This window comes from Hirundo rustica, chromosome 1 (genome assembly GCF_015227805.2).
Source record: "Hirundo rustica isolate bHirRus1 chromosome 1, bHirRus1.pri.v3, whole genome shotgun sequence".
Classification (NCBI taxonomy): domain Eukaryota; kingdom Metazoa; phylum Chordata; class Aves; order Passeriformes; family Hirundinidae; genus Hirundo; species Hirundo rustica.
Window position 1 is genome coordinate 114,286,803 of NC_053450.1, and position 26,543 is coordinate 114,313,345.

At 39.8% G+C, this 26,543-nt stretch overlaps 1 protein-coding gene and 1 long non-coding RNA gene across 2 annotated transcripts in view; one reads left to right on the forward strand and one right to left on the reverse strand.

Moving 5' to 3' along the window:
* Positions 1–15,060, reverse strand: part of CNOT10 (CCR4-NOT transcription complex subunit 10) — a 32,280-nt gene extending 17,220 nt beyond the window's left edge. The window contains exons 1-9 of the mRNA XM_040070212.2: positions 14,919–15,060; positions 9,273–9,364; positions 6,519–6,680; positions 5,855–6,005; positions 4,716–4,861; positions 3,747–3,833; positions 2,958–3,041; positions 2,113–2,230; positions 1,092–1,241 (exon numbers count right to left, since the gene is read on the reverse strand). Coding sequence (XP_039926146.1) covers positions 1,092–1,241; positions 2,113–2,230; positions 2,958–3,041; positions 3,747–3,833; positions 4,716–4,861; positions 5,855–6,005; positions 6,519–6,680; positions 9,273–9,364; positions 14,919–14,940 — 1,012 coding nt within the window. The 5' untranslated portion in view covers positions 14,941–15,060. The remainder of the gene's footprint in view (positions 1–1,091; positions 1,242–2,112; positions 2,231–2,957; positions 3,042–3,746; positions 3,834–4,715; positions 4,862–5,854; positions 6,006–6,518; positions 6,681–9,272; positions 9,365–14,918) is intronic.
* A 216-nt stretch (positions 15,061–15,276) lies between these two features.
* On the forward strand, positions 15,277–25,055 carry LOC120757977 (uncharacterized). Its single transcript, XR_005702716.1, has 3 exons — positions 15,277–15,411; positions 20,198–20,326; positions 23,145–25,055. It is a non-coding gene; the product is annotated as an uncharacterized LOC120757977 (long non-coding RNA).
* Positions 25,056–26,543: the final 1,488 nt, after the last annotated feature.

Sequence of the window (26,543 nt, forward strand, 5' to 3'; positions counted from 1 at the left end):
CTAAAGTCAGATAGGATAGGTCTCACATTCACAAGCCCCGGTCCCATTCTCCGGGACAACACAGAGGGGCATAAACACCCAGGAGATTCCTGGAATGTGTTAATAACTTCCTTCTCCAAATGTTGAAGGAGCCAGTGAGGACAGGTCCTATACTGGACCTCATTCTCACCAACAAGGAGAGACTGGTTGGGACCATGACACAGTGGAGTTAAAGATCCTTAGGACAGCAAGAAGTATGCACAGCCAGCTCACTACACTGGACTTCAGGCGAGTAGACTCTGGCATCTTTGGGGGTCTGATTGGTACAATACCATGGGATAAAGCCCTGAACGGAAGCCTAAGAAAGCTGATTAATATTCAAGGATCACCTCTCCCAAACTCAGGAGTGATGCATCCCAACAAAGAAGTCGGGCAAAAAATGCCAGGAGGCCTCCTGAACAAGATGCTCCTTGACAAACTCAAATACAAAAAGAAAGCCTACAAAGGGTGGAAGCAAGGACCAGTAGCCTGCAAGGAATACAGAGAAACCAAGCAACCAGGAATCTGGTTGGAAAGCTAAAGTCCTAACAGGATTAAATCTGACCAGGGACAACAACAAGGACAACAACAAAATCTTCTACAGGTATGTTGGTGATAAAAGGAAGACTAGGGAAAGTGTGAGCCCCCTACACAAGGAAACAGAAGAGCTGGTTACCTAGAATATGGAGAAGGCATCCTTCATGCCTGATGATTCCACACATTGTGAGCAGGACTATAAATAACCTATGCAAAATAGGTCACAAAACCTTTTTTTTGGTCATACTTCCCTAACTGATGGACAAAGTCTATAAACGAGAGAAGTAATTGTCCCAGTACCACGGTACATCAAGAAAAACGAAAAAATAAAGAGCATATTTAATCATCATCATGTATTTCTGGCAACAGCAACTATATTCTTACATCAGATTGTCATCAAAATTCTCACCCCTCTTACCCTGCCCTCCACAGAGAGATGGAAGGGGAATTTTGCTGATAATTACTGAAACCTTCTGTTCTCTATTCCCTAGATTTGCCAACCCTTCTTCCACCATCTGTTTTAATCTCTTGCTTACCTGGATCCGAGCTGCCCGTTCCCAGCTGTGCACATGCATTATCATTTTCTTGCAAGGCTTTTTTAAAGTAAAAAATTCCTAAATTGTGCTTTCCCATTGCAAAGTGGATGCAGCCAAGATTGTTCCAGAACATACACCTTAAGCATTCACCTGAGAAAACAACAAAAGACCATTTTCAGAAAGTGAAAGTTGTTGCTAAGCCCACGAAATGCTCCAACCACTTTCTCATGGGTGACCATATTATGGCAGTCTATTAAACATGTTTTTCAGTGAGATGTTCATGGATGATGGTGTTATATCCAATATACATATATATTTATGCCAACCTAACCATACAAGCAGGAAATGCACTCTTCTTCCTAAATATATGTTTAGGTAACACTGAGAAGTTCTTTCTAAATAATAAAGGACAAAAAAAATTCAACTTTTCACTTATCTGCTGGTGATTAAAGTTTTCCAGGGTGAACATGGATAATAAAGCAAAAGCAAAAAAACCCCAAAACCCAAAACCACCCTAAAAATTCAAATAATCAGACCCTTAGCAAATTAAACAGACATTATTTTACTCATAGCCTAGGAAGACTACTAAGTGAACATTATACTGTGCAAAAAAGCTAACGCAAAGAATTATATGATGGTAAAGTTTTCAAAAAAATTTTAAATCATAAAGAGAACTTTAAGTACTGCCCAAGAAGTCTCAGTTCTAGATCTAATAAGTTGCCTTTTGTTTCATTTCTTGATTAAGAGACTCAATTATGGGCCTTGCAAATATAACCCAGCTTCATAAATCCATTTTCATGGACAATCACAGTCTTCTTTAGAAGAATGTTCAATGAAAATCATCACAGTGTTATGTGAAAGAGTACAAGAAGAAAGATGAAACACATCTAGCATATAAACCAATGACTTTCAGAGATGACACTGTTAAGTAATCATTAATATCCTTAAAACTGATACCAACAAGTAGTCCTATTGTACTAGACATTGAAGCACCTGCAGGAGGAAGGGGTTTTTATTTTACCTGTTTTCATGAAGCCCGGATGTTCAGCAATGTTGGCACTGTTCAAAAGTTTGACAGCTTTACGGTAATTGCCTCTCAAATACTCAAAATTACTCTTAAGAAAGAGAGAAGGAGCTGACTGTGAAAGAGAAAACAACAGTGATGATTTCTACTACTAGTGTTACATCACTTCACAAACTTGCCTCTGCTGCCGTTTAAAAATAATTGCGTTTAGGCCACAATACTTTCAAGAGCTGTCATGAACTTTAGAGAACCCTGTCATGGAAATGGCTATGGGCAGAGGATCTTTAACCTGTCTTCTAATACCTTCCTCCCCACACTTCCCCTCGCTGCAGAGTTCCTCATAGGCTGTGATCTTCCTGGGCTGCCAACAGAAACCTCATGATCCAGGTTTTCTGTTAAACTTGCCTTCCAGCAAGATATAAGCCTCCAAAAAATGCCAACAGAAAGAAAAAAAAAAAAGCCCCATAAAATGCCCACATATCCCAGAATTAATCTTTCATAAATGGGTTTAAACTACCAATTACACCAAATTTGTAATATGCATAACATCTATAGTAAACTAAAATTTATTTCAATTACAAAGAATGCTGAGCCTGTTTATTACCTAATGTTTCACTGTTATTTTGGCACCACAAAGCAGTCTTTTTTTAACAACTGAAAACAGCACAAGTAAGAAAATTCTACATTAATTACATTTGCAAAGAGATTACAAACCCAACTGCATAAAGAATTATTTCAAACATCTGCCCTGAACAAGACTTTTTTTGTAAAGAACATTAGCAAATTCAGTTTTAAGATAGAGATGACATCTAGAGTTGAAAAACAGTCTTAAGAATACTTACATTCCCAGCTGTATTCATAACAGACTTGATCTCTCTTTTGCATGCTTTTAATGACTTCATCTGGATATAGGCTCTCACCTTATACTGTTAAAAAAAAGTTTGTTAAATAATATACAATAATTTCTGCAGATTTGCAAGAAAAACTGCATGTAGATACATACTGCAGAATATACTACATACGTCTTTAAAATAAGTAACAAAAAGCTATTCAAAAAGTATTCACAAAAAAAAATTCTACTCAGACTTTAAACACCACATTTATAGGATTTGTATTTACAATAAGCAGATGAACATTTTGTTCAATGGCCAACAGTTGCTCTATATTCAAACACAGATATGAGCACTTAAAATGACAAACTAATTAAAATAATCTAGTATCTTAAACTCAGACATTTACCTACTAAACTGAAAACACCAGTAAGTGAATGTTAATAAAGAAGAACTCTGATTCTTCACATATTTTTCAACAGAACAGTACAGTGAAATAAAACCTCAGCTGATTTAGACTGTTGGAGGTTGAAAAGACAAATTCAATGCATTGAACTGCCATGTAAAGAAATTACTGTAACACACAGGGACTGAAATGATGGTGGTGAGCAGGATGTTGGGTCAGTTTTTCCTGTACATGGATCTTACAAAATGGAAGACTTAGATAAATTCATTGTTTTGTTTCATAAGAAGGAGAGAGAAAGCATCATAATTTGGGTTGAACTAAAATTTGAAGGTAACACTCAGATTTAGAAAAGCCCTGAAGTAATGTTCTTGTACAAAAATCATGCAGACCCTTACCTGATGTATCTTAGATTTAGCAACTTCTATTAAAGCTCCACTTTCAGTTTTTTGATTCGAGGAATCTTTATTAGTATTATTACCTGACTGTCAAACAAAAAAAAAAAAGGAAGTGTTACTGTTAGTCACCTTTTAAATTCAGTTGACAGATTCAACTCACATGAAGAAAAGCAAGTACTTAATAGAATTAACAATAATATAGTTCTGAGTATTTAATATCAAAATATACACATCCCACCAGAAACTAACTTGAGTTTAACAATCAAAATCCCTGAACCACACCAGCCTATGAAGACCTGAATTCTGTACTAACATTAGTGTTACACTATGTTGCTCTGCAGTTAAGAAGAATTTGTTTGCCTAAAAGGATGTCATGCACATTCTAGAGTACCTCTTTGATACTTCCTTCAGTAGGATTACTACACTTAAGGAGAAAATATTTTACCTTAAATGTGACATTCCATCAACAGGAAAACACTGAAATGCCCTCTCTTCACTTCTAAGCCACCACTGTTTCTACTGATTTTTCCAAAAGGCACATGAAAGATTTCATTTGAAAGTGTGCCTCATACTTTCAGACACTATGTAAAAAAGATACTTAATTTCCCATCCTATGCTATGTAACTGCAGTTCCTCTGACACTGATTTCACTTTCAAACTTAGGGTCTCATATAGTCATAAACAAAGACAAACAATATTTGACCCTGGAGACAATTGTCTTTCCAATGCAATTCTCTGACTGAAGAAAGACATCTTAGCACCCTGGAGTAAGAGAAAAGGGTAAAAGAGAGGGAATAAATAGCTGCTGTACACAATTAACTCAGTTGCTAACATATTTCAGCTGCTGTCTTAACTTACAGGTGATCTAACCTAGTTTTATAATTCAAAAGTCTTTTAAGATACTAATTTTGGATTAAGCTAAAGCACACTTCTGATAAAGATTTAAGATTTGTGTGATTTTAAGCTTACCTCATTTTTTCCATTCTTACTGTTATTGTTGCCCTGTGAAATCATTTTTTCCAGAACAGCTAGCAGATGCAAGGCTTTCTCAGCTTGGTAAGTTAACAGGTATAAGTCTACAAGCAAGAAGCACACAGCCTGTGCAAACTTCTCTTCTGCAAAAAGCAAAGAAGAAAAAAAATGTTTTACATCTGTAATGCCAATCCCTCCAAACACGGATGGAAAAAAAAAATTACTATAAAGCGCCACCTAGGCAACATGATGAGAAAAATCAATATATTACATAAGAAAAAAAGAATGCAGCCATGTCCAACCCACAGTTAAATACATAGACTGAAAAGAAAGCTCATTCATTCAAATGGCATCAGCATAAAAGCACAGACTAGAGACAGCTTAACAAGTATTCCATGTTCACAGGTCCTAAGAACTGATCTAAACAGATCAGCACCAAAGATGCAGCATCTAAACAGAGCCATATTCAGATGTAAAATCCCACAGAACTCAAAAAGATTCTGTACAAACACATCTCTAACTGATTTCACAGAGTAAGTCCCAATTATGCATACTGAAAACTGGGAGGAATTGAAGCACAAACACAGTAGCAATTACTTAATTTACTGAGACCCACACACACATCCTTCAGCCTTCTCACTTCTAAAATTTAACAAGGATTATGAAATTATTTCATACAAGTATGGCAATTCCACTACACAAAGTATCATAGCTCATAAAAGTTGCAGACTTCGTACTCAGATATAAGTACATACAATTATGTATTACCTCATAAAGGTATTTAAAAATAAGCGCCCTGAAAAACAGACACCCACCTGTGAAACTGCATGATGACTCAAAACATTAGATTTAAAACAATTTAATTCATTTATACATACAGTTTACATAAATACCTTATCAAGTTGAAAAAATCCCTTTCAGTTTCATAGCACTCGCCTGCTAAAGCTCTGAAGCACCTTTCCCCAAATTTGTTTGTTGTCCTTGATATAAGTGAAACATGTTCTTCATTCCAAACCCTACCTATTTTCTTAAAACCATATTAGACAGATTACAAATCACTTGTCTGATAGTGAAAAAGACTGAATTGTCTCTCTGCAGTTCTTGAATGAACAAGATTCCTCTTTCTGCCTACATACCAAAAGGCTCTATGAACTGGTACAGCTTCTCCCCAACAGATATAGCTTCAGTATACTGACGCAGATGGTACAGGATTACAGCTTGATTGTAGTACAGCATACTGTTCTCAACATCATCCAAACCATCCATTTCTTCAACAACAGAGTGTACCTGAAAAAATCCCACTCATTTCATTAAACTTTCAGTACCTGTGATCTATGATTTTAAAGTACCAAGTATTTAAAAAAAACAAAACCTCCAAACCTATGAATTTCTCCAATGGTAAATTATAACTTACTGACCTAATAAACTTCACTGTTGTTGCACATTAACACAGAAAAAAACATACAATGAAATAGAAATTAGTCCATTGATTAGTAAAGTAGTTTTTTCATTTTTTTATTATTTCACAAGCTATTCCATGTTAAGGAACTTCCTACTGAAAGAACATAGCAGGTCCTTCTACTGTTATAATCTCAGACCAATTTCAACAATAGTTAAAAACTCAACTACAAAAACTGTCCTACAAGATTAAACTGACTCAGATTTTTAAAGTAATGTTACTTTCTTATTTTATTAAATCTATGGGACAAGGGGCAGAAGTTTAACTCCTACTTCACTGAAAGATCCCACCACCATTAATAGTACACAAAATCAAGTACCATGTCAGTACAGTTACATTACCTGGTTTTTCAGCTGGTTAAGGGTTTGTCTCAAATTGTCTGTGGTAGTCTGATTACTTTTACAGAACTCTGCAACAGCAGTATTCAAAGTTATTTTGTAGTCATCTTTGTTTATGTCTTGAAGGGTATTTAGGTGTTGCAAACAAGCATCATAGTTTCCAGCCTGTAAATTGCACACATACCAGAAGCATGCATTAGAAGATACAGTCTTTCCTTTATCAATACAAGTGAACTAAAGGACTACATACATCGTTATTTATGCAGATTAACATGGATGAGAAGCAAGTCTAAATGTTGAAGCCATATTCAAACTTCAAAAATAATTTGGCTGAGTAGGGACAAACTAAGTAGCTAACTATTATTAACAGATGTTTCCATGAAAAGAGTTATTCTCATTTTTTTTATCGTATTAAGTTTCAAGACTCTGTTTCCTCAGTTTTCATAATCTTTCCCCATTTCATGACTAGTGAGCAGCTACAGTTGCTTACACAAGTTCCAGCCCAACACTTTATGTTCAGTCTTTATGTTCAGTTCATCTAAATATATAGTAAAAAAAGTGTCACTTTCCCAGAATAGATTTAAAAAACATTTTTACAAGTTTAGCTGTTGGATGAAGTATTAAATCACCTAGGCATGTTTAAACAAAAAGTAGGAGCCAAGCATGATTCTCCACTCATGTGTGATTTAATGGAAAAATCACTTTCTTTGACCACAGGAATAAATAAGGACTTCAGATTCATGCACCACTGCCTGCTTTCAGTTTTGGTCTTTTCTGTGTTGGTACAGGAGGACTTTGGTGTCATCAAGGAATGAAAGAGAACTCCCCACTCTTTCAACTACATTAGGCTTAAATGATGCTTCCTTTTCAACTGCTCAATTCCTACACAATAATAATCACACTCCACCTCTTCCTATGTCAAGAGTTACTTCCCATGTGGTCAGGCAAATAAGCAAACGCATTTCCATCTCTGTCAGTGGTTCACAGCCAAAAGCTAAGCTCTCGAGTACCACCCTCCACTTACTCCTCCTTTTCAGGTGCTGTTCCACAGGGCTCCTCCTAGACTCCTGAGTCATATATTAAGGGCAGAATGCAACAGAGAAGAGCTCTGGGGTCCTTCTGCTCTTCCCAAGAAAGTTGCCAATCTGCAGCTCCTGTCCATGGAACCATTCCAGTTCCTTCAGTCTCCCAGGTAGGCACAGTTATACAACATGAGATGTAGCAGGACATTGACACATTTCACAGCTGTAAGCACCAACAGCATGGATTGCCTTGTGATCATGTGTACAAACACAGGAACTTGCAACTCAGCTGCTGGCATGCTCTTTATTTGAGACAGTTCATCTCCCTCTCATCGTGCTCACACTTGGGGCTTCTCTTCAGTAGGAGCTTTCAGATCACTGCAACAAGGCTTCTAACTGTGGCTGGACTACAAACCTTGAACCTTTAAATGCTCAGCTTATTTTGTGATGTTTTTCATCAGCTAATAGTCCTTTGTGCCACTCTACTAGATAGGATCTGGAATATAATGCCCAATTTGATAGGAATTCTGTCAAGACTGAAACTGGATGTGTAACATGATAAAGCAGCATGCAAGGCAGTCCACAATGCTATGTGGAGCTACTCAATAGCAAGAAATTAGCAAAGAAGGCATCAAATTAACTCTGCTCACATCTGTTGCCACCTCACTCCATGAATTCAGAGATTTCTTAAAGCAAGAAAAAATTTGATGAGATAAACCAGATACACTGGACCAGGATGAAAGTAAAGGTGAAATTATTAGCAGATCAAAAGTATTTTAGGCATGTAGATGTGTGAGCAAGGTGGAAAACAAATGACTCTCTCATGTGTGTCTGGTTCTCAGGATCAAATGCCACTAATTAAAATGTTAACGAAAAAGAGTGAGTTAGAGTTCAAGAAATCAGTGAAGAACACAGTGTTAAGAATCAACTGCATGCACTTCATGTAACAAAATGAGTGAAACATAGAAGTACTGAGTGAAACATTGAAGCAAGGACCTCAAAACTCAACACTTAAATTCTTCCCTGAACTATTTCAAGAATCTAAAACTGAATTTAAAGCAATGCATTTTGGAGACAGAGATACAATTGAAAGGAAAAGCAATTATACTTCCTGTCACACTACATAAGATTAGAAGACAATACAAAGAAAGAAATAAACTGAAAGATCCAGTACCTGAACTCTAACACAGGAGAAAAAAAATCTTCCAAGAAACACAAAACAAGTAGTAGGTACTGACTGTAGGTGTTACACATTCAGAAATATGTTTTAATGCAAAGTGATGGGGCATTATACAACACTTTTTGTGAAAGAATATAGCACGATGCTAAAACACAAGTGTTTGTTTCATTGCTGTTTTTTAAATACATGAGGTTCTTTTAAACACTAACACACCCTTTTTAGCTTGATGTGATTAATTCTTCCAAGAGATCATGCATTTCTAATGCTGATGCAGAAGAGAAGCCTGCTTCTTCTAAGTAACCTTAAAAGCTATATGGTGAATTACTAAGTTTTGAGAATCAAGTTTTAAAGTGCTCTTGTTCAAGTATCCTGTTCAGTCTTCTCACATCACAGCAGACAGAAAACGCATGTGCTGTCTTTATAACACAACTAGCACTACTTAACAGTCTCTTAATGTATTTGCAACAGTATTAAGAAAACAGGAAAAACAATTACACAAGCCCATTTAGCAGTAACGTGGTAACTTAGAAGTCTCAGAGTTTGACTTTGTCTTACCTGAAAAGCTTGTAATGCACTGCTTGACAATTCCTTTTCCTGATCAGTAATCCCAGAAGTACCTGCTCCTTCATGTTTTTCAGTACCTTGATCTGTAAAGTGGACAGAAGATTACAACAAAGCTTGCAAGCGTGACGACAGCTGTGCAGTTTAAAACCTTTGTTTCTTCCAGTTCTCAAGGTCCTCCTGCCAACCCAAGTAATTTTCCAGATAACTGTAGCAGTGTCCCTACTACACTATCTATATCCCAAGTTACATCTCCCACCACAATATATCAAGTTGTCCTATACTCCTAGTGAATTCCTCTCCACAAAATGTAAATTAAGGTGCTCAACAAATAACCAAGGCGCTGCAAGTTAACTGACAAGCCATATATTTTAGATTTCTCTTTAAAGCTGCAACCATACACTAGGTTTGTCCTATTTTGCTCAAAAGTCAGCAGTGAAGGCCATGCATCATGAAGTACGTACCACAGTGGGTTAGATGAAAACCCACACAAAATCCTGTAAAATGCTTCCTAAACAGCAAGCAAGAGATACTCCAGGGTGCAACAAAAACCAGAGTAAACTCTGGAACTTCCCCACAGCTCCCTACTTTGGAAGAGTATCTCCCCAAATAACAGAATGCACTTGAACCATTGTTGGCAATAATCATTGAGAGCTAATATATTTTTTAAAAAACCTCTGTATACTTTTGTATTCTTCAATATACTCCATCAAATGCTGTCCGGTGATTATATTGCAAGGCACAAGCACATGCTGCCTGTTCACTTTTTCAGCCTCATTCCAGATATTACAGATCTTCCTTCGATTCACCTCTCTTCCAACGGGAGCAGGAGCAGTTTATTCTCCATCTTCCTCACATTTTTTCCCCAGAATCTTCTCCAGTTCTATTATATCCTTTTCCAGATTAAGACAAAAACAACATGTAGCAACTATAATGATGGTCCCTTTTTGCATTTATATAGCAATGTAAGAAGGTCTTAATTGCCTTCAATTTTTAACAGGGAATTTCTAATGATTTATGTTTCAGTCACTATTGAGCATATTTTTCAGAAAAAAAAAAGTCTACTAAATCCTTTTGTCATCATGTAATTAAGAATTCAGTGAAGTTGCATTAAAAAGCACAGTCATGTCAAAGAACCTGAAAAAAAAAAAAACCACAAAAAAACCCCAAAACACTAAGCCCTTCCTTGTGCTGAACACAAACTACAAAGAAAAAATAAAAGAACCACACAAACACCACACTGGAGAGAGTATTTCTAGGAGCATTAATTAATGCGCTAGAACATACAAAAAAAGTTCACGTTTTTGAAACAAAGACTTTACAAACCAGCAATGGTTTCTGCTTCTGAAGAAAATTATTTCCTGAATTTCACAGTGGAAGATGTGCTCTAACACATGTTTTGCTATCTTAATAGACTATGTAGGCTTTGTAAACTCAGTGTCTGCTTTCTCTTCCCTATAATTTAGAGACACAATGCAAACTCCACTAATTTTGTTTTCATTTTGAACAGATGAAAACACTTAGCTGTGAGCTCCTCTGCAAAATCCATTCCCCATCATCACCAATGTATCTGGATTTTCTATTGACCATGAAAATTTACAAATAAAGGACAAATGACAACTGTAAGGGGCAGCCAAACCTCAGAAGATTCATCAAATAATATCCTCAGTAAGAACAAAACAGACTTAGTAATCTATTAAGTTTGTGCCTGTTGCTGGGAAATAGTGAGATTCCTTCCACCTGCACTAACACTATTGACCCCTGCATTTGAGAAAGAATTGTAAATATTTGGTTGGGACATTCATCCTGCATTAAGATGTCAACAAAGTAGTTATTTTGAAATCTCAACAAATCTTACACCAGCAGAAGAATTTAGGATTCAGTACTCTGGAGGGATGGATCCTCAAAGGGCTACACCTGCTACGAAATCTGACTGCATAATGCATTGATCAACACCACTTCACTGCCTTGTCCTTCAAAAGGAAAGGCAAAAGAAACATTTAAACCACAAAAAAGCTCAGAACATTTGTGATGTGCCAAAAGCTTTCCACAGTGAAAGAGGAAAAGAACAGGAAGTACCTCTGCTTCAGCCTAAATATAGCATAGATCTGATTCCAGCTCTAAACCTTGTGATTATACAGATGAACTGAAAGCTCTCACCCTCCAAGGATCTCTAGAACAGCACCAAATAAACAAATGCATCTTCCCTCAAACTTTCACACTAACAGTGGCATTATCTGCTTTACTTGCTCAGCATGCCTGTCAGATTGTGCTGGTAAAGGTAACCACAGTGTAGAGCCTGGAAACTCTAAAGCTTTTGAAGCTGATAACTCAATCTGATCAGGTTCCTCACATATGGGGTCACCTAGCAGAGAGCTGTCAACTACCACGTACATCACTGATTACTGCCTTTGTACGCAGGTTTGTAAGACCAGCAAACAAAGTCTGAATTCTGAAGTAAAATGCCTTCAGTGAAGTGACAGATAAACCAAGAGACATTTGTCTACGGTCTGCAATAAAAACTACACTTATATAGCTTGGTTAATGTAATCCCTAAGGAAAAATCAGAACAGGTCTACAAATATCACTGTCTCTCTAAGCTTGTTGGTACATTAAAAAAACCTGAAACATAAAATGAAACTGGGGACTACTTTAAGCAAAACTAGAGCTGTCTTTGTAATCCAATCAACTGCACTTACTACTACTTAGTAAATAAAGCAGGTTTGTGAAATCTGAACTGGAAGCTTATCAAGAAAAAACTAAAATCCAGCTGATGTGGTTCACAGCACAACTCCTTCCTTTGAAAAAAAGGTCAACAAACCACTTTTTTGTCCCAACACACCTGAAACTGGTTAGAGACCTAAAAGCCACTCTAGTCTAATGTGATAACTGCCATTCTTGTTTCAACTGGGATCTACTGCTTCAGCTGATCTTTACTATCAGAGAATCCTCCAAGAGGAATCACCTGAAAGCTGGCTGGCACAAGATACTGAACAGAACCCACCAATTCCACTGAAATGGCAGGGGTGGTGGGGAGGGGCCTGTTCCCTTGGCTGCAAAAGGCTATCTCAGTGCTTGCAAATAAAACTGTTACTTCCATCTTCCTCGAAGCATTTGAAAGCAAAACATGTTCCCTGGCAAAAGAAACAGCACGCCTTGCTCACTTGGCCCCTGTGACTTCTGGCATTCTTGCAGAAGCACCGGGTGTGGCTAACACAGGGCACACCAATCATCTCCAACATGCTCCCATCTGTACAGCAGCCACAATTATCAGCTGAAATATCCACAGCAGTGCAGATTCTCTACTTCACAAGTGAGAGAACTTGATTTATCTCTGTAATTTGTATTTAAATATGGACCTGTTTGTTAAATTTTTCATTTGTCCAACCTTCATGTGCACAGACCACCTCTAAAACTAAAACTTGTGTAGGCTCATGATGAGGGGCAAAGGGGCAGCCTAGAAAAGGATGCAAAAATCAACCACTCAGATTTTGATCTGGAGGAAGCTGCTGCACTAAGTTAAAGAATCAAGCCAGAAATTATCCTCCTAGCTATCGATCCTGTGGCTGAGCAGCACCAACGCTACGTCACGGAGGCTAGTTTGCTTTGTACAAGCAGGAAGCTGCTCCTGCTGGAGGAGGTACATCATGGTGGACAGCAGAACTTCAGGAAAACTGGCTCTGTGAGAGGAGAGCAAGGAAAAGTACAAGACTGCCACCTGAAAAGGAACATTGCTCTCCTTGTGGGCTTGCTGCCAGAATTTCATAAAAGCAACAAGAAGTCACATCTCCCACATACACAGACCTGAGAGCGACTGCAATCATTATCCTTCTCATACCTGCTCTCCGTTTCTCCAAGGACTGCTGGTCTGAGCTCTCTTGTTCCTAAACACTGCAGATTACATCTTGCAGGAACTGCGCTGTTGAGCACCAGAGCATCTCGGGAGATATTTTTAATTTCCAGAAGGCAGAGGGATAATCTCTTTCTTGAAAGGGGAGGAATCTATCACATTACTCTTGTTCCAAAACAATTCTGAAGGGTATGAAGGCCAGCCAGTGTTCAGCCGTTACGAGATAACAGTTTGTGGCACCAAGACTTAATTTTAATTTTTGTATGAAGCCCTTGAATACCAGTACAATTGGCTTCTTCAGTTCTGTGCAATAAAAAGCAAACACTTCTCCGTGGAAAGCTACCTGTAGCTCGCTACTATGAACAAGTGCAGCATGTAGAGTATCTTGCCACAGCTCACACCTTTGATTCATTTGGCACATACTTTTAAGAAAGTAAAGCTGAAAAGTTCCTTCAACACTCCAAAGAACATCAGCAAAAAATATGAAAAACTCAATGCCAATCTTTTGTTCTTGTAGTTTAGCAGTCACTTACAGTTCTTATAAATAAACACAAGAGTTTAGAAAATACCACTCTGTACAGTATACTTTTTTTCCCAGTAATTTTTTCCAAGTAGTGAGGCATTTCATATTTAGCATCCAGAGACAAAAATGCTTACAGTGATTTTAAATAATGCTCCCAACATGTAAAAACAACTAGAAAAAAAAAAAAAGGTGACCAGAAACAGGACCCAAGGAAACAGCATGAAGCTGTGTCAGTGAGGTTTAGGCTGGATATTAGGAAAGGGCTCTTCATTCAGAGGGTCTTTGGGCACTGGAATGGATTCCCCACTTGGCACCAAGCTGACAGAGTTCAAGAAGTGTTTGGAAAACACTCACAGGCACGTGCTGTGATTCTTAGAGATGTCCTGTGCAGGGTGAGGAACTGGAATGGGCTAATCTCTATCAGTCCCTTCTAACTCAGGAAATCCTACACTTCTGTTATGTAGACTCATACAATTCTGTAAGTACAGCTTTCCTCCACATCAGCCTCTTCTCCGTCCCCCCATAAGTTGCCATCTGATAGAATGACCTTTCCTGCAATGAAGACTTCTTGCATGATGGGGAGATGGATGAGCAGTAGCTTATCAATGTTACACAGCAACTGTATTTCAGATTTATTCTGTCTGTTTACCAGAACATGGCTTAATTTTTAGTCTCGGTGATTTCTCTCTGCAGTGTCTTTTCAGGTCCGAGTTCAGTGAGGACGCACTCATCCCCTGAAACCAAAGCAGCATCCCTGAGGCAATCAGACTGAACTCCAGCGATTAAGCGGCACCACCAAGAGTTATAACCTCCCTCGTACCTTCCGCATGCCCCAGTTTAACAAATTAACACAGCAGCTCGACTTCTGTAGGGGTTATTAAGCTCTGGAAGACACACGCGCGTACACACACACGCAAACACACACACACACACGAACCCCTCCCGGCGATACGTCCTCAGGGCCCTTCCCGCCGAGCCTTTCCCGGCCAGGAGGGGGCAACAGCTCAGCGCGGCTTGCCGAGGGCACGGAGGGCCCCGCGCACACGGCCCCGCCGGTGACCCGCAGCTGTCACAGGGGCCCCTCACAGCGGCGCGGCGCCCGCCGGGCAGCGGGGCACTGCCTTCTCGGCGGAAGGACGCGGCACACGGCCCCACCGTTTTTCCCGGCGCTCGTCGCCGCCGGCGGGGGCCCGCGTCCCTCCGCGCCGGGCGGCGCAGGCCCGAGGCGGGCACGGCGGGGCCGCGGCCGCCCGCCCCCCGCACTCACCCGCAGCCTTGTCCGCCGCCATCTCCGCCTCGGCCGGAGCTCCGTGCGGGACCGCGCAGCCCGAGCTCGCCGGTAGTTGCCGAGAGTCCCCCGCTCGCTGCGCCACAAGCGCTGTCCGTCCGCCGCCACCGACCGGCCGCTGCCCCCCGGCACCACTTGGCCGCTGCCCTGCGCGCGCCGGGCCCGCCCCGCCGGTTGCGCCGCCCGCCCCGATTCGCCCGCCGCTTCCGGGTTCCCGGCGCGCCCGCCACGTCCGGCCGTTGCCGGGGCACCGCGGATGTGACGCCAGGACGCGGCGGGGGGAGCGGGAGGTGAGCGAGGCGGGGCCGCCATGTTGGCGTGTGAGGGCCGGGGGTGCGGCGGTGCCCGGGCCTCCCGCGGCACGGAGCTCGCTGGCAGCTGCCGGCCGCTGTCTCGAACGGGTTTTGTCCTTTCTGCTCCGTTCAGACGTGCCGCCTCTCGTCAATGTGTATAAATATCTAAAGGTGGGGTGGTAAGTAATATCTAAAGGTGAGGATGGAGACAGGCTCTGCTCGGTTGTGCCAAGCAATGAGACAAGAGGCAACGCTCAGAAACTCATCCATGGGAAATTTCACCTGAACGTGAAGATGAATTTCTTCACTGTGTGGGTGACCGAGCACTGGAACAGATTGTCCAGAGAGGTTGAGGAGTCTCCATCACCAGGGATATTGAAGAACACAATAGACACAATCCTGTGCAATGTCTAGGGTGGTCTTGCTTGAGCAGAGAGGTTGGACCAGCTGACCCATCGTGGTCCCTTCCAGCCCGATGTGTTCTGTCATCCCCTCCGGAGCAGTAGTGGTGACCTGGAGGCTTCCGTTCAATATATTCTCTAGTTTATGTGGTTTATCGGGTGGACCATCTAAAGTGTTGTTAAGGTGTTTCTCACCACGATAATTAATGGCAATAAGTGCCCGGTGCAGGTTTGATATCTGCAGCCCACATTCCTTCCTAAGTGGCTGTTTGGGCACTGAACACCCAAAGCCTGGGTGGGGAAACAAAACCCACATAGACTGAAGACCCCAATTAGCCTTTTTGATGGTCGTTATTATATTTCTCATCAAAGTAACAGGCATGGGATAAATGGTACTGGCATAGTCATGAGTATTAAAGATTCTTAAGTGTTTGTGTCCAGTTCAAGGCCCCTCAATTCTGTAAGGATGTAAAGGTGCTGGAGTGAGTCCAGCAAAGGTCAGTGAAGCTGGAGAAGGGTCTAGAGGATAACGAGGAGCAGCCGAGGGAGCCAGGGCTGTTTAGCCTGGAGAAAAGGACGCTCAGGGGTGACCTTACCACTCTCTACAACTGCCTGAAAGGAGGGTGTAGTGAAGTGGAGGTCAGGCTCTTCTCCTGGGAAACCTGTGACAGGACTAGCCTCAAGCTGTGCCAGGGGAGGTTGGGCATCAGAAGGAATTTCTTCATGGAAAGAGCAATTAAACATTCTAATGGGTTGCTCAGGGAGGTGGTGGAGTTGCTGCCCCAGAAGTGTTTAAGGAAAGACTGGACATGGCACTTAGTGCCATGGTCTGGTTGACACGGTGGTGTTCAGTCACAGACTAGGCTCGACTTGCTGATTTCAAGGGCTTTTCCGAGGTAATGGATTCTGTGTTTCTGTGATTACTTGGATATGCTATACATAGTATTTAAGCATTCACCTTTGCTACGATGTATCTTGGTAGGCTCAGCTGCCACTTCTTGTTCTGATTCTCCAGCATGGGCTCTGTGGTTGAAGTGCAGAGGAGGTAGAGGGTTCTCTTTTGAACCCTCATAGTTACATTTACAGCAGGAAGTGGGATGAGGTTAGAAGGCACTCCAGAGGTGTCCCCTTCAAGCACCAAAAGGCTCCTCCCTGTGTCTGTCCCTTGGAGTCAAGCTCTAGAGACACAGGAACAGTTACCCTTAATGGCCATCATCTACGTGCCCTGTGTGCTTCTTCTGTGTCCCTGTGGGGTTCCTGTCAGACCCTTCTTCCACAGTGATAGTCAACAGTCATCTGTTGATATGGGAACACTTTCTCCTACTATTTCTCCAGACATGGTTCTCCAAGATTTCCCCCTCCCCCCACTCCTTCCTCATTTATTCCTGTTAAACATCACCTTGTGAAAGCAAGTGTAGATACACTCAGTTCTGATTAAGAGATTTTAGCTTGTATGGTTTTTGCCTCGTTGCCAGCAGACAACACTTGTCGAGACAGCCCAGAGCGTCTCATGCACACTGCACCTATGGCGTGCCTCTTGTACATTAATGAAAGGTTTAAGGAGGAATGTTGTCCTTGGGGAAGTCAACAACTTTAGTGGAAGCAGGATTTCTTAGCAGTCTTCTTGCAGTGGCCTTCAGTGACAGTGTCCTCCCTAACTCTGCTGTCAGGCCCCTCAGAGAGGTCAGGTTTGTAGGTAAGTAGAGATTTAACACAGGGATACAGTTGTAAAGAAACATAGTCTAACACACACCAGCTCTGAACACCTTTAAATCACAGCTTTTAATGAGACAGGCCCTGTAACATGAAGGGTTCTGAAAAGGAACAGGTTTATTTCAGGAATTTGAGGAGCAGGAAGATTCTTTCTAGTTTGTAAGTTCTGAATATTCCAAATTATGTCCAATAATGTACTATTTGTCACTGCTTTTCCAATTCATCTTCACTCATCTCTGATCTTCAGGCTTTCTTTCTATATGTCTAGAGACATATATGTGAAAGCATCATACAATCCTTATTCTTAAGTATCTTATTCCAAGTCTCTTAATCTGTTGTATCTTCTTTTGTAAGAAAAAGCTGTTGGACAAGACCTGCATGTATTTGCAAATATCAAGTAAAGTTGAAATAGCAAATCCTCCTAATGTGTGTATATACTTAACACTCTAATTATTAATTTATATTGCCATTCTATTTATTTATATGTGCATATATGTGTAAAACCCATGCCGTTTTGGTAAGAAATAAGACCTGTAATGGGAAGAGCACTGTGGTCTTGTGCACAAGTGTAACTGCATATTCTCTCTGATTTTATCAAAACAAGGAAGTCACCAAAAATCCCTGCTGAGTGACCAAGCCAGAATGGCCAATGTGAACGTGACGTGGATGCCCATATCCCTGTCTCCCAGGCTTGGTCCAGTGTTTATTGCCAGCACCTGAGCAGGAGCCGGCTTGCTCCAGAGCCTGTCACATCAGGATGGGCACCATGGTGAATTTGCTGTGCCCTACTGTAGCTTTTCTTTAACAATCATGTCAAAACCTGTTTAGCTTCAAGTGTGGCAGCCTTGGTATCCAGCTGCTCCTCTCCACATCATGACATCTAGAGGCCAGCAGTAAGAGTTTGCTTTGTCCATAACGCCGTGATTTTACCACAGGACTTGTTTACCTGAGGGGTACACACAGCAAGCTTTGGTATAACTTCCATCATCATTTTGCCATGTCTGTGGTTTGTAGTTCTAAAATAATTTCTCTTTTTCCATTTCTAGGGGACAGACAAAGCAGCTTTTGTCAGCTGGCCTTTTTTTTTCCCCCAGTGTGGATTATTTTTAAAAGGAACTTAAATAAAATCTCTTCTTATTAATACTCAATTGCTTATGTGTGTGGCAGTTAGTGGAGGATACTCAATTGCTTATGTGTGTGGCAGTTAGTGGAGGAAGGGACCTGCCCTGTATTACAATTCAAACACACAGTCATACAATCAAAAATGTTGACATTTTTCCTTCAAAAATATTGTGATAGGATCATTACTTTCCTCTGAGGAATGAGGGGCAAGTTTCTTGTATAATTGTTTCTTATATTATACAATTGTTTCTATGTTATACACCTTTCTTTTATCATTTGCATTCTGCTTGGGATCTCTGGTCTCAGGGAGGCAGGCACGCCATCTGCTGTGAAAGATACAGAATAAAATCAAATACCATTTGAGAGAATAAAACAACTCTGTGGGGAAAAAGAAAACAAAAAACCACTCCTAAAATATTACCTCTCCTGGAATTTTGGTTTTTCAGGAAAGAAATTACCACAATTCAGGCTTTTAAAAGAAACCTCATTCTGAAGAAAATAAACATGGTACAGGAGATGCAGTTTCTCTAGGTTTCTTTTGCTTATTTCTAGGCTAAACTTAGAAGCCCAGAGGAGTCAACTGTAATTTGTAATTTCGAGGTGAGTGGGGGAAGCTTCAGGAGGAATAAAACCTATCTGCTCTCAGAAAGAGTAGTCTCAGCATCTCATTCCTTCCTTGTACACTACCTTCCTTTAGCAGACTAGGTTAAGTAGAAGCAGAACAGGGTTTTCTCTCTGCTTTTGGCCTCAAAACCCAAACTTTTCAAGGTTCTATTTCAAGTCCTCGGAGACCCAAACCCAGCAATACAGCAATCTCCTACCCAGCCCTACAGCTGTAATGAGGTGTAGATAACCTCTCCACTGATCAACCAGCAAGACCTGACTAGCAGAGGAAAAAAATCAGGATTTGTGTCATCCCCAATCACTGCCAGGCTATGGAAGAGAGGAAAGAGTAAGGCCAGCTCCAAAGGGACCTGTGAAAGTTACAATTCTTTGGCCAGATTCCACAGTATGAAAATCTCAGCAGCACTTTGTTTGCCTAGTATATTCTAAACGAGAATTTAATAGAAGGAATGCTTTCTATGTTATTAATAAAGCTCCGTCTCCTTTGCCACTCCAGTTTAACAGCCTTTACCCCCTAGGTGGCACTGTACAATAAGGCAAGGCATGTTTAAATATAGAATGATCATTAATAAAGACTCAGTAAGGATGGAAAAGACCTCCAAGATTAACCTGTGGCCAAACACCACCATGTCAACTAAACCATAGCACTTAGTGCCACATCCAGTCGTTTTTTGAACACTTCCAGGGATGGTGACTCCAATACCTGGAGTGACAGGTTGTACCAATGCTTGACAACCCTCTCAGTGAAAAAATTCTTCCTGATATCCATCCTGAACCTCCTATGGTGCCCTGTCATCAGCTGCCTGGGAGAAGAGATGGACCTCCACCTGGCTACACCCTCCTTTCAGGTGGTTGTAGAGAGTGATAAGGTCTCCCCCGAGCCTCCTCTTTTCCGTGCTAAACACCCTCAGCTTCTTCATCTGCTCCTCACAGGACTTGTGCTCCAGGCCCTTCACCAGCTTTGTTGCCCTTCTCTGGACTCATTCCAGCACCTCAATGTCCTTCTTGCAGTGAGGGGCCGAAGGCTAAACACAAAACTTGAGGTGCTGAGTACAGAAGGACAATCCCTGCCCTGGTCCTGCTGGCCACATTATTTCTTTTACAGGCCAGGATGCCATTGGCCCTCTTGGCCACCTGGGAACACTGCTGGCTCCCGTTCAGCTGGATGTCAACCAACACCCCCAGGGCCTTTTCTGCTGGGCTGGTGGAGCTCTTGTTTACAATGTAAACTAGTGTAAGTATGCTGAATGTAGCTATTAGTCTCAGCTTGGTAATCCTCTTTTTCTGAATCTGTCTCTCAAAGTCAATAAAACATACTGCAGTGAATTTCATTTAAATACAGTATTTTTACTTTCAGAGTAAAGTGCCAGGAAAACACCTTGAGTATACCCTTCTCACCCCTTGCTTTCATATACAAAAAAAAAAAAAAAAAAGACATGATATTTTTCTGACAGTGTTTACCACTGTGACAGCTTTGTTCACAGTCAGATAGAGATGCTGAGCCTAGGAGACAAGCTTAGACAGTATGTTAGTATGTGGAAAGAGAACAAGTGGGTGCAAAACTTCTGAGAGCAAGGGGGTACCACTGAGAAACAGGGAACTGTGGAGCATAAGGGATTTAGAGGAATGATGCCACAATATCCTCAGTAAATTTCTGTAATTCCCTTCTGAGAAGAGGTGCTCTGTTTTTCTTCATGTTATAACACCTGATGAATAACTCCATCATTTACCTCCTCTTTGTTCATTCAAGATCTCTGATTTTCCTTGTGTGTGGTATTATGTGTTCTCCCATCATTTGGCTCTTGCAATAGCATCATTATCTTTTTGTGGGAATGTGTTTAAGTCCAGAGACCATCCAAATTGTGCCATGTAAGTCCTTCCTAGGATAAGAAACAAAATATGGTTTTGCATAATCTTATTCTTTTTTCTCTTCTGGTGTCATCCAGAAGAAATGTGCCCACCCAATTACAATTAGTTTGGCAAACAAAGATGTTGTGGGAGTAGAACTATTTACATATCACCAAACATTTTGGCTTGTTTATTTTCCTGTAGAGAAAGCCAGCACAAATCTTACATAAATCTTACATACAGAGCTTTGGTTTCCAGTTCAACTCTCAAATTGACAGGATTACCTTTCTTTCAACAAAAGTATGCTAAGACCCAACCCATAACATGCAGAGGGGCAAAATTTCCAGTGTTACCCAGTTAGGAGTAAAAGGTCTCTAAAACATTTTGTGATTACATCAGTGCCCTTTAATACATGCAGGAATTGATTTATTCCTAGCAGGAGGATATCTGCATGACATATGTGCTTATGTCCAATAGGCCAAGCACTAGTTTATGCCCTTCAACATTGCAGAGCTTTGACCCTTTTTAAGACACAGAACTAGAAAACAAATGTACCTGTGTTGAATCAGAGGCTTTGAGGAATCATTAGTTCAGCCCAGCCTTAAGAATTCTTCCTGTGCTGGCCCAAGCTGATTTGCACACTTAGTAGGAAAGTCTAATACTGGATGTCTTTGGTTTGCAACAGCTAGGAGCTTATTGGGAAATTATGTTATGTCTCCAGGCAGTGAAAAAGTAAATTCTTACTAATGACTTGTTTGTTGTAGTTATTACTCTCAGCATTTCTCCAGACATTCAGAAATAGATTATTTTTCTCTTGAGAAGTATAAAGCAATTTTTTTTTTTCACTAAAGAAACAAATGATTTTGCTGATAAAGCCTATATGAGATGTTGCAAAAGCCAAAAAATACATTCAGTAATTTTTTTTAATCTTAATTCTGCCTAAGTGTGCAGTAGAATTTTTATGTATGTTCTCATTATTCTTCCTTATTTTTTAAGCTCTCACAGGCATTTGAGTAAATTTGAAGTATTTTTCCTCCAAAACTTTTAGTATTTTTTCCTCCAAAACTTTAGAAGCATAAGACTGCCATACAATTTATTGAAAGATGTTAAGCCTATAGTGATGGAGCGGGGTTTTCTGTTTTCTGGTTTTTGTTTTTTAAGAAATAGGAGGAGGTTTTACCAATTATATGCCTAAAATTGTAGGCTTCTGTAAAACTTGCATTGAAATGCCTTCATGCTGCACATCTGCAGATCATACAGATATCCCATATTTGTTTGTTGTGAAAAGCAAGGGGAAATACCCTGTTGGCAGCTACTGTTGTTCTCTGTGTGAGTCTGTTAGGTTCTGACTCAGTCTCCAGTTCAAGTCAAAACTTCAGATTTTAATGATAAATGATTAAATACAAAGAGGTGGGGGGGGTGGCTTTGTGTTTTGTTGTTGTTGTTGTTTGGTTGGTTGGGTTTTGTTTGTTTGTTTTTGTGTGTGGATTGTTTGTTTGTTTTTTAATTAAATTTTTATTTGCTGTGTTACATCCCAGGAACAAAATACTGCATGTGATCCTGGATGAAAGCAGGACAAAAATCCTAACCCATATTTTTTTTCATTTATAAAGATTAATGTAGACTTTATTTTATTTCAATAGTTTGTGTTGACTCTAGAAGTTCCAAATATATTTGACTGTAGTAGCAATTTCTGAAAGCTATTTTAGCTTCTTTCTGTCTGTCCTTCCTGCCTAATCTAAGTCAGTTGTAAATGTATGTGGCTTCAAAGGAAGGAGGAAAAAAGCATAATGAAAACAGTCAATGTGCTCCAAAATGTTAAAAAGATGGAAAACTATTTAAAGAACAAAACATGTCTCAGGAGCTCAAGAATCACTGTGGACTGACATATGGTAATCGTATGTCAGCATATGCCTGTGCTGCTTCTACAGCATATCTCCATTTGCTAAATTCTATTTGTGTCCAGAGTCGTAGCAAGATCAAGTTTCAATGCAGCTAGAAAAATGTACAAGCGTGATGACATGTTTAATTTTTAATTTTCTGTAGAAGCAATCCTGTATATTTTTATTCTTTCCTTGCTCCTTTTTCTGATTTCAGAGGCCATGTTGATGCTTCAATTTACCCATCTCACCCCATGTTAAATTCTCAGTATCAGGAAAACTGGGACCAACTCCGAGATTAACAAATACTTCTTTATGTTGCAGGAGGAGAAAGATTCAAAAGATGTGGTATAGAAGCATGAAGAATTAGAAGAGGGGAAACAGTTTCCATTTCCTGCTCTAAATCTAGTAATTTAATAACCTAATCACTGAGTCATTGTGTATATTTGTTTCTGGTTTCTGGAACCCAGAAATCCTATTCTGAACTAAAGAAATTTCCCTTTGGAAATTTTTGCTGAATTTAATATAATTTTAGTTTCAATTAAATAGAAATATTAAAAATGTGCTGAGAAATTTCAGCTGCATACTAGCTGTGAGTTATGAGCTAACCCCAATTCTCATGCTGTTTCCTAAGAAATATTCCTTCCTCCATCCCGAAGTTGAGGATGTCTGTTTATTTCAGTTTTATAACCCACGTTAAAGCTGACAAACTACATATTTGACTCTTCTGGGTACTAGGAAAATAGGTTATTAGGAGCTGCAAAAAATGCTAACAATTAACAGTAAAACTACTAAGTATTGTATATGGGTCTAGGTTTCCTTCCATTACTACAGTGTAAATGGAAAGCATTACACTTAAGGATGCTGCATGAAAGGGAAATAAGCTAAAGCAAGAAAAGATTCCAAGGGTAACATTGTGTTGTTTGGGTTACACAGATAAAGTAAACTGAGCACGTGTTTCCTTTCTATCTGGAAACACACAGTGAAGAATTTCTATTTCCAGTCAGACAAGCAGGGAGTGGATTCTCCTCTCAAGATAAAGCCAAAATAACTTTGCCAGAGGACTGTCTCTAGGTTGATACTGCTATACTCCAGATGAAAAATTCCCCCATATTTCTGAGTCTCAAGCATGGATGAACGCAGCAGACCAGTGAAGCAATCATTTAATCATTCAGTTCCATTAAATGGGACATAGGGTAGCTACATGTGTCAAAAGCTAGAGAAAGGAGAGCTACTTTGAACATGCACAGGCCTTGGGATCAGAAAACCACCACGATTTCTGCCCAAGGATTGTTGCACTGAAATCTCTTGGATGTTTCTATCATAACCCAAAGCTGTGGTGGTGGCTGAGGAGAGGCTGTGCAATGGTAACTGCAGTTTCTGCTTCGCTGCATTACCTTGTCATGACATCAGCACATATTTTACATTCTGTGAGGGGAACACTTCCCTCCTCCTCCTCCCTGCTGCTTAGAAACAGTGAAGAGATGAAATCTGACACTTGAAAATACTATAGCACTATGACCTCACTGGAGTATATGATGGTCTTAGTGGAGGCAGAAAATTCAGCTGCCTGAAGTACTTTTGCTTTGTCCAGCTGGTGTCCTACTGTCTGCAAAGCTGCTTCCAGACAGCAGTGCTTTGTTATTCACTTGACTTTACTAGCCCTTGTCAGAGTTAATTGGATTTGTGACATGGTCAGATGTTTATTTCCTGATTCTGTTGTCCCTTGCCTTACAGAACACATATGCCAGGGGAAACAGCAGTACATCTAGCAAACCTAAACTGTGAATAGATAGATAGAAATGCTTTCCAACTTTTTAGGAGATAAAATCTAAGGAAATGTGTGCTTAAAATATTTTTTCCCTCTGATTTATGACAATATTATCACTTAGCTCTGATTTATCACAATAATTAAAGCAGTTATTAAACCTTTTGTTTAAATATATCCACAGCTCTCTAGACAGTCAAATATCATATTCATTAATGTTGCCTTGTATAAAAGCCCAACTCAACCTTATTGTAGCTGAATGATATTTTGGGGAAGAATGCACATAAATCACATAAACACAAGGTTACACTTCTGGTAAAATCTCTTAGTTTATTAAGTTTTTCAAAAGCTTACACTTTTCATGAAAGCCAGTGCCTACAGTCATAATTTTATTATACCTTCATTTGTGTAATAACTTTTTTTTTGTATGTGAGATTATATATAATAGTAGTCACTTTCTAAATATTTGCTACTATTACTGATGCAGTATTTTGCTGTAAATATTTTAAAATACAATGAAAAAATGTTTATCAAGTTATTGATACCTCTAAAATATTGAAATAAATAAAAATAAAAAAAAAAAAAAAAAAAGGAGAGGACTTAATTTACAACTACAAAAAGCATGAATTTTGGCATGGAATCCCAGAGAAGGTCTTATTCTGAAATGCAGTCTCCATTCTTACAGGAGTTTTGGTTGGATGCGAGACCCACATGTGACCTTAGAGAACAGATAAACACACACACACTCACAACGCTCTGGAAGTCACCGTGGGTGCAGCCTTTTCTTCAGGCTTGAAACAAGAGTAAATCAACCACAGCTTTGTGTAAAAAGAGTGCATAGAAATACCTGAACAATCATTCATTCATTCAGCATGAGCTAAATTTCATAGATGTTATATGATAGTACAGCAGGAGGAGAGAGAGAGAGAGAGACAGATTGACAAAGCAGTTAAGCATGGGCTTAACTTTAAGTTTGTTTCCAAATCCTCATGAAGTCAACAGCTATGCCATTGGAGCTATGCCAGGATGTAGCTGAAGATGTGACCATCTTTACAGACAGTCTACTTTACATAAGCATGTTGTTATTAAGTTTGTAACCAGAAATGGAGTTAGGCAGTTACTGGTAATCTGTAAGTGTTGTGAAAAACATATTGGCAAAATGTTTATATTGACTAGTGCAAGAGAATAATAAAACAAAGAGAAACTACTTGTCATCATATCAGCAAGAAAGAGTGTGTACAATTTATTTCTATTTCACTCTAATTTTATTATTAACTGACCCCCAGTGCTTTCAGTACACATAAAGCTGCAGTAGCACAGGGGCAACTCAATCAAGCTTGGTTTCATTTTGGGCAGCTATTTGGAAACTTCTACAAAATGCACAAGACTAACCTCCACTCCAACATATTGTACTAGCTGAGAAACAGGAAAAGGATTTTTTTTTTTTTTTTTTTAATTATAGTGCTTCCAGCTGAAACACTATACTGATTTTGTGCTGATTGTACTACTTGTACTGATTTGACAGGCCATTGGTTCTTTAAATAAAGTTGTGTTTAGTCCTTTACATCTTGCACTGTGAGGTAACATTGTATAAGCCCGTAATATCCACCTAGACTCTGAAACTGTTACTCTACCTCCCTAGGAACTTCAGGAATAGATTTATTGCCTTTAGTGGGGCAAGGTCTGAACTAAAATCACGAGGAAAATCTGCTGGAAAAGTTACTGAGAGAAATTTTATCAGAATGTCATCTTCTATTGTATCACTGTTTCTATTTGCCAAATTAATTACAAGATTTTCTTATGCTCTACTGTATTATGCTTATCAAAAATTCTTCATTACATTTCCTTGAGGGCAGTCATAAAAAAGGTATCATCTCCAGACAACAGTCTATAAACTTGGTGTATCACAGTTGGCTTCATTATATTCACACACGTTTTTCAATATCATGATTTAG